The sequence below is a fragment of the Podarcis raffonei genome, chromosome 2 (assembly GCF_027172205.1).
Source record: "Podarcis raffonei isolate rPodRaf1 chromosome 2, rPodRaf1.pri, whole genome shotgun sequence".
Lineage (NCBI taxonomy): Eukaryota > Metazoa > Chordata > Lepidosauria > Squamata > Lacertidae > Podarcis > Podarcis raffonei.
In genome coordinates this window covers 119,861,103-119,873,246 of record NC_070603.1, presented here as the reverse complement: position 1 = coordinate 119,873,246, position 12,144 = coordinate 119,861,103, and the positions used below count along the sequence as shown (strand labels likewise).

At 42.2% G+C, this 12,144-nt stretch overlaps 1 protein-coding gene across 1 annotated transcript; it reads left to right on the top strand.

The window, feature by feature from the left end:
• The first annotated feature begins 829 nt into the window (after nt 1-829).
• Nucleotides 830-11,903, top strand: LOC128408820 (vomeronasal type-2 receptor 26-like). The gene is made up of 6 exons (XM_053378843.1): nt 830-1,032; nt 1,593-1,890; nt 2,548-3,363; nt 5,286-5,513; nt 8,704-8,830; nt 10,708-11,903. Exons 1-6 carry the CDS (start codon nt 830-832, stop codon nt 11,610-11,612), a joined length of 2,577 nt encoding a protein of 858 aa, XP_053234818.1. The 3' UTR covers nt 11,613-11,903.
• The last annotated feature ends 241 nt before the right edge of the window (nt 11,904-12,144 follow it).

Here is a 12,144-nt window from a genome sequence, read left to right as displayed (position 1 = left end):
GAATATCTGACTGCCAAGAATTTCTCTGTTAGGGTCAATGAGAGATTGATAGGCAGAACTCAGAAGTTCTGGAAAGACACTCGCCCATCATTATCAAGATGAAGAATAAACCTAAGAGGACATAGGGGGAGGGGTCTTGTTCAGAACAACCCATCTAAACCTTCAGCCTTCCATATCCCAGGCATGACCCTGCTCAAGCTTGCAGTGGTGCTGCACTGTCACGCAAGTCAGCAGGCTCCCACGAGAGCACGGCACCAAAATATGTGCCTCCTTATTTACATCAGAGGAATGTTGGAGGGTGTGGAATGAGCTTCTTTCACCAAAGTTTGACATATTCAGCTTCCCATTCTGTTATGCCTCTCAGAGTTTGAAGGCACATGTGGGAGTTTTTGCAAACATGTTTTTCTCCAGCCTGCACCTGCGCATGAAGCCACGTAAAGAATTCAGGACATTTCAGAGTCCATGCTTCTTTCCTTTGTAATTATCAAAATCACAGAGGGGTTTTTCTTTCATCACCTTTTCAACAAAGCTCCAGAGATTTGTCCAAAGATCACCTTTGAGTCCAATCAAGGAGATAGCAGAATTGAGAACAACATACAGTCATTAAGATATATCATCAGAGCAGGGAAGGATTGGTACATAAACGCCTTGTGTACCACTCAGATTGGGGTTCAGATTTAGGACAGGCAAATTGCTATACAAGAGTGCAAGGCTGAAGTCTATCCCTTCTAGATGTGAAGCCTTGGTTGGATTCCATCCACATTATCTAATTATTTTCTAGTTCAGAGGAGCATTCATGGGAAAGGAAGGTGTTGCAAGCAGGCACAAAATGGTACTGCTTCTCCTGCTCTTCCTGCCTCATGCAGACTGTGGAGTGAAGGCAAAATGCCCCTTGACTTTGGAGAGAGACTGGATTGAGCCATTCATTTATTACAGGCCAGGAGACCACATCATTAGTGGAGTCATCTCTGCCAGATTTGCTATATTTAATCCACAGCACTTCAAGGAGTCTCCCTCTACCAGCTTTAAACAGTAAGTCATTTTATGGGGATGGGGTTACTGCTGCTCCATTCAATATTGATTTTTACTTATCATCGTTTTGGAGCTTGGTGTATCTGTGTACTTTGGGCCTTCCAGGCTGTGATGCTTTTGGATTTAAATTTTTAATTCTTCATTTTCTTTCTTTTTTAATGTTTGCACTTCTTTTTGAAAACAAATCAATAAAAGTAATTATAAATATAACAGGCTTGGGGGAGGGCAGAGGACAGAGAGCAATAGATGTTCTGTGTCATTTAATGAGCCTTTAAAAACCTTTTAACTCCTATTGTTCTTCGAAAGTCTATGCATGTCTAATTCCATCATGAGAAATTCATTCTGCTTTAGTTTTGTTTTCCAAGTGATAATGAGTATTGATTGAACAAGGCTTTCCCAACACTCATGCATCATTAATATGGAATTTGCTATCAAACGTCCGAATTTGGATCAGTGTTAGGGTGATTAAATTCTAGAAATTGAATCCAGGACTTTATATTATCCTTAGAAGCTTGTCACCGAATGCTGGAGGATATGATGTGATATGTACATTTTTTCAGCAAAGGAGGAACAAGGTACTGGGTGCCCCTATCCTTCTTCTTTGCCATTCAAGAGATCAACCAGAATCCCAGGCTCTTGCCCAACATCACTCTGGGCTACAATAACTATGAGACCTTTTTTCATGGAAGGATAACGTATGAAGCTTTGGTAGACCTGGTCTCTTCTAGACAGGTGAATGTTCCAAACTACAACTGCGGAGGACAGAATAACTTGATTGCTGTTCTGGAAGGGGCTGACTCTGACTCTGAGAACTCCATCCAGATTTCAAGCATGTTGAGCATCTATAAAATGCCACAGGTAAGAATGGAGATGGAGGGATTATCTGGCTGTGCTTCTCAGGCATGAAAATTTGGCACATTGTCAGCTCAGAATGAGGAAGACATTGGATGTCAAGGCATTGAAGAAAGGAGATAAGGAATGGTCAGATGAATAGCTGTGCTCTTTTGGATATTAACTGTCCTTCCTCCCTTTCATTTGTGTCAAATGCTGATTCCTGTGTTTGTGTGTTTGTATGCCTGTGCATATAAAATGAGAAGGAAGGGAACTTCCCTTGTACTAGTGGCCATGCCACTAAAAATTGGATAAAGCGGGGAAGTTTCCTCTGAGTGAAACTGTGAAATTTGTTTATTAATTGAAAACATTCATAACCCACTCAATTATTAAAAAAATTTTTTAGTAGTGCACAACCTAAAACAGTAACAAAACTGTTGAAACAAATCAACAGTATAAAGCATGAAAATAAAAGGATAAAGGCGTATTTAAAAAAATGAAAACAGGAACTGTGGGAATTCATAAAAATAAAAATGGAATCCAGTCTTATATGGCAAGAAAAGTCTGGGTAAAAAACCAACAACACACATGTTTTTACAAAGCAAATATATGTTATTTGAGGTACGAATTATTTCATCTTTGATCCCAAACAATGCAAACCAACAGTCCTTCTTTTTTTGCCAGGTCAGCTATGCTTTTGGCTCACATGTTCTAAATGACAAGAGACAGTTCCCCTTTTTCTATCGGACGGTCCCCAATGAAGAGGCTGTTTACCCACTGATTGTCAAGCTGCTCCATCACTTCAGATGGACATTCATTGGTCTCATTGCTCCAGACACTGAAAACGGAGAGATGTTCATGAAGACATTGACACCTATCTTTGTAGAGAATGGCATTTGTGTTGCTATCTCACTAAGCATTCCACAAATCAATACAAACCGTGTGACGGTCAAAGTTCCTCCATCAGAAAAGTGGCGACAAGTCCAAGTATTCTTATATTACGTAGAATCTACTTATTTCTGGAAGGGAATGCAAGTTGCTGAAATGATATTTGACAAGCTGGTCAAACCCACTGTGGGGAAAGTCTTGATCACAACATCTATGTGGGATTTGAGTGTAGACTTAATTGAGTTAATCATCAATGGTTTAGATTTCCAGCATTTCCACAGTATTCTTTCTTTTTCTATTGGGCTGAATAAATGGGCCAAATATGATGATATTGATGCCTTTTTCTATGCAATTAAGCAATTTTGGGAGGAAGCTTTTACTTGTTCCTATTTGGAGCACACATTGTCAGTGAAAAGCTGGGCAAGATGCCAAGAAAGAGAGGAACTGGAGATGCTGCCCCAAGAATATCTGGAAAGACTCTTATCTCTAAACAGCTACAGGATTTACAACACTGTCCAAGCTGTGGCCCGTTCCTTAAATGCTGCATATTCCTCTAGATCTAAGTGGAGGTTGAAGGACAGTCTGGAAGTTCAAAGGCTACAGCCATGGCAGGTATTTCCTTTCCCATCTTGGACATCTCAGCCAAACATGGCAATCAATTGTACAATTCCAGAATGGTTGCCTTGGAGATTGTCTGAGAACTTGGGGGATGTAGGGGGGAGGTGAGATTTTGCAAACCCCTTTGTGAAGTGCTATGAACTGAATCCTTTTTATCTCCTCTCAAATGACAGTCTCTCTGGGAACAGTTCCCACCACTAGCCTCACCTCTTCTTTGCCTTGAAGTGGCCCATTCGACCCCCACCTCCTCCATAAGAATTCCCTTGGGCAGGGAAGATGGCATTGCACTGACTCTCCCTCTTGTTTAGGGTGAAACTTTGGCATCTTCTGAGCTCCACTAAGCTCTATGTGGACATCTGTCATATTTTTGGTGTATTTACAGTGGTACCTTGAATGAATGAATTTATTAATACGGTCACAGACCAGCGTCAACACACACAATATCACAGATCATAAAATATATATATCAGAAATACAAAAGACAATATGAATATACCTTATGAATATAAGTGGTACCTTGGTTTGCAACCACTTTGCATTACAACCGTTTTGGATTACAACCATGTCAAACCCGGAAGTGCATGTCCACTTTTTTTGGGATTACAACACATTTGGGGGGGGGGAGGCCCCATTGGTAAAAGCGCGCCTTGGGCTACAACCTGTTTTGGTTTACAACCAGACCTCCAGAACAGAGTATTGTTGTAAACCAAGGTACCACTGTAAATTCTGATCCCATTAATATGCATTCAACTAAATTTTCCATTTTATATAGAATATCTTGAATTTTTTTTATTGAGAGCAGATAACAGCTGCAATCATTGTTTGAGGCCTTCTTCATGTCCCTTCCTCAAGAGGAGTCTGGAGGGTGGCAACATGAGAATGTGGCTTTTCTGCAGTGGCTTCCCATTTGGAGAATGCTGTCTCCAGGGAGATTTGTCTGGCACCTTCATTATACATCTTTTGGTGCCAGACTGGAGTCACATGCAGCTCAGAACACAGAGACAGTCAGTTGTTAACTATTTATTCAAGAAAACCAGCATATAACCCAGCAACACTTCCCATTCAGTCTTTTATCTTTTAAAAAGTTTTTATTTATACATTTCATTAGTTTTACAATCATTTTAACATTTCAACGTTTGACTTCCATCCCCCTCTTTCTGTGGTTCTTTAAACTTGCTTTCTTATATCTTCGGCATATCCAAATTCATTTAATTTGCTCATTTAATTATCTACTTTAAATATATATTCTTATGAAACTGCAGGTTATTACAATAATCCTGCCAATGGTTTTAGATGTTTGTGATTTATCTGCAAATATTCAATACACCAGTTTTAAAAAGTTTGTTATCATGATTTCTTATTCTTCTGGGAACGTTTGCCATTTCTGCATATTCCATTAGATTTTGTATCCATTCTTCCTTCTGCTTCTTTCCTTTTTAAGGAGAGTAGCTGCTGTTGTTGCATGCATAAATAAATTTCTGTACAATTTAGATACCTCTGTCCCTGTCATTCCCAAATGGTCTTTGGGTTCTCCAGCAGCCTCTTCACCCTTCTCCTCTGCTTCAGCCTCAGAGTCTGAACTGCTCCCCATCACCGACTCTCCCTGTTCACTAAACCCTGTTGCCCCCTTCAGCATCCAGCCCCCTGCTGCAGTCTTCTTCCTCTGAGCTCTCCTCAATGTCCCACCACCAATCCTCTGGCTCTGAGGCTCCTCTCCTGGGGGTTCCCTTGGAAGTTCTCTGGCTGGTGCTTCCCACAATTCTTCAGACTGCCCAACCAGTCCCAACCAGTCCCTGGCACTCTGTAGGCAATCCCAAATGAGAGCAGATCCAAGCATGAAATGTGCAGAGTTGAATAGTCAGTGTTTTCCCCCTATTCTATATATTTCCCCTATTCCCTTTTCTCTGCCATTCTAGCTCCACTCTTTCCTGGGAGATGCCCAATTTTACAATTCTTCAATGGACAGAGTGTATTTGGATGAGAACGGGGAACTGGCAGCTGACTTGGACATTGTGAACTGGGTGGTGTTTCCCAATAAGTCCCTCCTTAGAGAGAGGATTGGGAGCATCAAGAGACAGAGATCCCTGGCCCTGAAGTGCACCATGGACCAGAATGCCACTGTGTGCCCCAAATGGCACAACCAGGTGGGAGAAATAATTTCTTTCATTTTATTGGATTTCCCATCCCATAAGCTCTAATCATGTCACTGTCCAGAATGAGCCAGCTCCTAGTGGAACTTTACAGCCAGCTGCAGAACAGAGATGGTCAGATCGGACACAGACTGAACAGCAGTCAGAGGAGACTTCCCCACCCCTTGGAATGAAGGTTGCCAGGGGAACGACCGAGAGCGGGCTGGAACTCAGCCAAAGCTCTCAGAAAGCTCAAATAGGCGTGAACAGACACAGAGATATTCTCTCAGAAAAGGAAGAGGCTGGAGCTGACCCAATAAGTCCAAGGAGTTGGCGAATGGGAAGACTGCTAGACAGGAAGCAAAACAAGAGATGTAAGAGGCATCGGTTCAATATATTCTGTAGACACCAGAAGGAGTCTTCAGAAGGCTCATCTTTAGTGACAATGGTGGTGGCTGTGTTAGAGCCATCCAGAGCTATCTGTTTGTTTTTGTAATAAATCTTCAATTTTAATTACCTACGCTTACTGTGTTATCAAGCTGGGAACTCCTGACTGTCACCATGCTCAGTGTGTGGCTACCTTCAGGTGCCTTCTGCATTTCTTGAAGATTTAAGAGTAGGTCCCTGTGAAACTGTGTATATGCAGGATTCAGCTGTTTTTTTGGGGGGGTTGATTTCTAGGCGGTTGCTTATTTTAGTAAGTAGAAGAGGTGGCCAATGGTTTTCCCCTTCCCCTGTCATATTTAATCCATAAAAAATCTGTAGGAGAGTGTGGCTTTTAGCAGCATCTTGGTCTCTCCCACAAACGCGAGACGACTCTGGCTGTTAATTATTTCACATTTATTGCTAAAACAACAAACTAGGATGGAGCTCCTCTACTCAGAAGATGCCCAGACTGAGCTCCTCCCCCTTCCACAGCATGGAAGCCCTCACCTTCTCTTTCGGTATCTTTTGTGCGTCCCTGCCACTTTTGAGATCCTACGAGATTTGGGAGAGAATGTTTCCTGCATTCCAACGTCTGGCTCACTATTGGAGCTCTCACACAGCTGCCTGTCTCTCTGGCCCTGTTTATTCCCTCCCCTTTGTTCAGAGCTCAGATTACAGCTGCTCTCCCCATCCTCCCTGTCTTCTGCTGCTAACTGTTCTCTCTCTTCTGTCAGCATCTGAGCCAAACTGCTAACTGTTCTCTCTCTTCTGTCAGCATCTGAGCCAAACACCAAACTGGGAGGGGTGGCTAACACCCCAGAGGACAGGATCACACTTCAAAACGACCTTGACAGATTGGAGAACTGGGCCAAAACAAACAAGATGAATTTTAACAGGGAGAAATGTAAAGTATTGCACTTGGGCAAAAAAAATGAGAGGCACAAATACAAGATGGGTGACTCCTGGCTTGAGAGCACTACATGTGAAAAGGATCTAGGAGTCTTGGTTGACCACAAACTAGACATGAGCCAACAGTGTGACGCGGCAGCTAAAAAAGCCAATGCAATTCTGGGCTGCATCAATAGGAGTATAGCATCTAGATCAAGGGAAGTAATAGTGCCACTGTATTCTGCTCTGGTCAGACCTCACCTGGAGTACTGTGTCCAGTTCTGGGCACCACAGTTCAAGAAGGACACTGACAAACTGGAACGTGTCCAGAGGAGGGCAACCAAAATGGTCAAAGGCCTGGAAACGATGCCTTATGAGGAACGGCTAAGGGAGCTGGGCATGTTTAGCCTGGAGAAGAGGAGGTTAAGGGGTGATATGATAGCCATGTTCAAATATATAAAAGGATGTCACATAGAGGAGGGAGAAAGGTTGTTTTCTGCTGCTCCAGAGAAGCGGACACGGAGCAATGGATCCAAACTACAAGAAAGAAGATTCCACCTAAACATTAGGAAGAACTTCCTGACAGTAAGAGCTGTTCGACAGTGGAATTTGCTGCCAAGGAGTGTGGTGGAGTCTCCTTCTTTGGAGGTCTTTAAGCAGAGGCTTGACAACCATATGTCAGGAGTGCTCTGATGGTGTTTCCTGCTTGGCAGGGGGTTGGACTCGATGGCCCTTGTGGTCTCTTCCAACTCTATGATTCTATGATTCTATGATTCTATGAGCTTTGCTGACAATCAGTGCTAGCAATATTTCCTGAAATGCTCCTGTAAATCCATGTTCTATGCAGCAATAGGTTTGTTTGCTGGAAGAGATGGCCTCCTAACTTGAACCCTTCAAGGAAATTTAACCATCCCTCAACTTTTGCAGTTAGTTCCTCTCCCAACCAATTTGGTGAATGAAAAAAATATTGTTAGAAAATACTGTCCCAGCGCCAGTTCAAAAACAGGTTGTGGTGACAGAAACTTCTTCACCAGTTTATCATTTATTTATATGAAGGGTGGCTAATATCTGGACCCCCTCCCCCAAATTCTATATGGCACCTAGGACCACTTTTTTAAAAAAACAAACAAAACAAGCATTATTTTCTGGAAATAGTTTTACTGTACTGTATGTCTGCTGCAGTTATACTGTGATGCTAAAAGGTTTTGAGACACCTCCCTTTTGATAAAATATGTTTGTGCAAATATGTTTTACAAAACTGAATCGTACAATGAAATATAAAAATAATTTAGAGTACTAGAAAATGGCTGATGATAAAACATATTGGACTGAGGACTTGAGAGCTGTGGTTCTCAAACAAGCCCACTCTTTGGCCAAACCAACAGAAGGTTCCACTGGGGTAACTATGGCCCTCAAATGAAAACAGTTTAGCTACCTCTGATTTATACAGCAATCATGACACTGTATCAAGTCCAAGAGGGGAGGTCTATGCTTTGAGGATTTTACAAACCAAACTGAAACACAACTGAGCAGCAGGAGAAGCTGCTGCCAAGGAGTGTGGTGGAGTCTCCTTCTTTGGAGGTCTTTAAGCAGAGGCTTGACAACCAAATGTTAGGAGTGCTCTGATGGTGTTTCCTGCTTGGCAGGGGGTTGGACTCGATGGCCCTTGTGGTCTCTTCCAACTCTATGATTCTATGATTCTATGATTCTATAAGAAGGGAAGAGGAAGAATCTTGGGTTTTGATCAAACAGGGAAACATTATCGTTAGAGGTTTTGCTGCAATCAAGCAGTTAATAAGTTTTGTTAAAGATAATTAATCAAGTAATACATTGTTATCATTCTTAAATCATCAGCCTTAACACGTTTCCCTTGATGCCCCTTTATGCTCAGCCCCTGCCTACTTCCAGGTGTGTGGAAAATTGCCAACCTGGATACTTCAAGGTAGTTCAGGAAGGAATGCTGCTCTGCTGCTATGACTGCGTTCCCTGTGCAGAAGGAACAATGGCCACTCAGGAAGGTGGGTGACACCAGCAGAAAGACCTGCCCTTGGGGAAGAGGACAAAGGACCTTTCTGGTGTCCAGAGTCTATTAAAGGGGAGTTTTTGAACTGTTGCACTGCTACAACACAACTGGGCATTTTCCCCATTGGGTGTTCATATATGCTGTATTGACACATTGAATGACAATTAGAAGCCTACACAGAGTGGGAGAAAATCCTGAGATGTGGGAAATTGACAGTACTTTGACGATTAGTCAAACTTGGCACAAGAGGCACCATGAACTCTGGGATGGTTATCAGGCACAGATGTTTCATACAGTTGTGTCCAACAAGGTCCCTTTTGAGCGTCATATTAGAAGCTTTTGGCCTCAGGACCCTTATCCTAACATTGACATCCTTTCAGGAAAGGGGTCACCATGGCTTAGAATTCTTTTATTCCTATCAGAAATATTAGTGAGGGCCTCCTGCATTGTGATTCCCTTAGTATATGGAATCCTCTCCCCATTGTTTTTACCACCAATTGAAGACATACCAGTTGCCTCAGGTTTTCCTTTTTTAAAAAAAAATAATTTTTATTAACAGACCAATCAAATCAAATCACATCACATTAATTCCAAATTACAGAGCCAAATTTTAAATTTTTCTTGCGGGTACCGATATTTCAAGTTCCGAAAAGGATCCGATCATCTTATTGCTGCTGCTGCTTTAATATCCACAATTCTGTCCAAATGATGTTCACAGTTCTATCCAATCCTTTCTTGTTGTTTTCCAAATCTCTTCTTGTTGTTTTCGTATATTATTCCTTTCTCTTTTTGACCTTTGAAAATCTCCACAAGCGAGTTGAAAACAGATATTTTTATAATCCTGTGTGGGTTTTTCCATTAGTCCAAGAGTTATATTCAGACGGCTGGTGCACTTCATCACTTCCAAAAACAAACAGTCTTACCGTCTACTCGTTAATCTTTGCAGGTCTGTCACTCCCTTTCTCGCTCTTCTGAGGAGGTTCTGCCAGGAATCCAGTATGATAACGAGCCATAGCTTCCTCCTCCTTGAACATCAATCTTTCGATAGCTTTCGACAAAACCTGCCAAGATGGCGACTCTCTTTTTATGACTGCGCCATTCCAAAAGCCCTTATTCTTTTCCAGATCTCCATACGTCAAACCTTTGGTTAATAATTTATTTCCACACAACTTTTTATCATCCCGCTTATAGTCAATTATGCAACGGTTCTTTCTTGGGGAGGGGTTGTTAGGTAATCACATAGAGAAAAAAAGAAAAGTCCCCCCCCCTTCCAGTCCCGTTCTGACATACCGACACTTTGATGTATCTTCTTCATGAATATTTTCCTGTTGAATCCAACCCGTCGCTCTACTTCACAGAGGTCACCTCAATTAGCAGTCTTAACTCCCATTCTTCACTTGAAATATGTGCATTTGCTTCTCTCTAATTGTTTATTTTGAGCTCCTGCAACCAGTTCGTGCGATCAGAGACAGCGTCCAGGAGAGCCGTGCCACACGGGTGATGTGTGCCTAGTGCCCTCCACCCCCTTTCGAACTCGGGGGTGATTTATGGCAACAGCAGGCGAGGCAGTATTACCCCACTCCCAGGGGTAACAAGGGAGGCTGCATACTCCCATATCAGCCTCTTAATTACCCTGTGTGAGACAGAGAGATGGAATTGTCGGCCATCTTCCAATACACCCCTAGCAGCCCCCATTGCCTCAGGTTTTCCTGTCTCGTAATATCATTAATACCAATAAATACTCTCCCTATTTATATGCAGTGATTTTTATTGAATATAGTTAAGTTTCCTTTTAGTGGAGACCACTTTGGTATTACTTTTTGTTAATGAAAAGCATTACAGTAAAGTTGATATTCTTTGTGTTCATTCCAGATGCAGAGCATTGCAACAGGTGTCCAGAAGATCAGCATCCAAACAAGGACAGAGATCAATGTTTCTACAAGATCATCACCTTCCTGGATTATGAAGAAGCTTTGGGGATTTTCCTAGCTTCCTTTGCCCTATTCTTATCCTTAACCACGTGTGTTGTGTTAGGAATATTCATTATATTCCGAGAAACTCCCATAGTCAAAGCCAACAACCGGAACCTCTCCTATATCCTCCTCATCTCCCTCCTGCTTTCCATTTTGTCCTCCTTGCTCTTCATTGGAAGGCCAAGGAAAGCGACCTGTCTTCTCCGACAAATGGCCTTCAGCATCATCTTCTCAGTTGCCATCTCTTCTGTGTTGGCCAAAACCATCACTGTGGTGCTGGCCTTCCTGGCCACAAAACCAGGAAACACGATGAGGAGATGGCTGGGGAAGAGTCTGGCCAACTCCATTGTCATTTCCTGTTCCATTGTCCAAGTTGTCATCTGCATCTTCTGGCTGGGAATCTCTCCTCCCTTCCCAGAGTCTGACATGCATTCCCAGCCCAGAGAGATCATCCTGCAATGCAATGAAGGGTCTGTTGCCATGTTTTATGGTGTCTTTGGCTACATGGGCTTCCTGGCCTCCATCTGTTTCACAGTGGCTTTCCTGGCCAGGAAGCTGCCTGGGGCCTTCAATGAAGCCAAGCTGATCACCTTCAGCATGCTGGTCTTCTGCAGTGTTTGGGTCTCATTTGTGCCCTCCTACCTGAGCACAAAAGGGAAATACATGGTAGCCGTGCAGATCTTCTCTATCTTGACTTCCAGTGCTGGGCTTCTGGGCTGCATCTTCTTTCCCAAGTGCTACATAATTGTACTCAGGCCTGATCTGAACACAAAAGAGCATCTGACAACAAAAGCTGGTTCTTAAATAACTCATTTTTGACAACTGTTGTCCAGCACAGTAATGTTGAAAAAAACATACTTGCCTTGCAAATGTAGCTTCTTAGATTTAAAAGCATGTTTATGGCTCCTTTTCTGATGGTTACTTTTCAAACCTTTAAGAAGTGTCTAAATGTTTACATTTTATTTTTAATTGTGCTATTTTAACTTGGAAAGCTGAATGTCTTTCTCTTAAAATTCAGGTTCTTTGGCACTTCCTGCATTTCAATATATTGATTTAATAGGAAAATTGATTGGGACTGCTAAAACAAATAGAGGAGAAAAGTGTAATTGAGTAGTGAATTCCCCCCCCCCCCAGGAACAGTTAACAGAGGGCACAGAAACATTATTTACACACACACACACACACACACATACCACAATGGGAGGGTTCTTAGGAGGGGGGAATAAACATGGTAAGAATAATTTATTCCTTGTTGTAAAATGCCGTTTAAAGCATGTTGAACTTTGAGATATTAATTGTTCTTCATTGTACATACAATTAATATCTGTATTTTCCT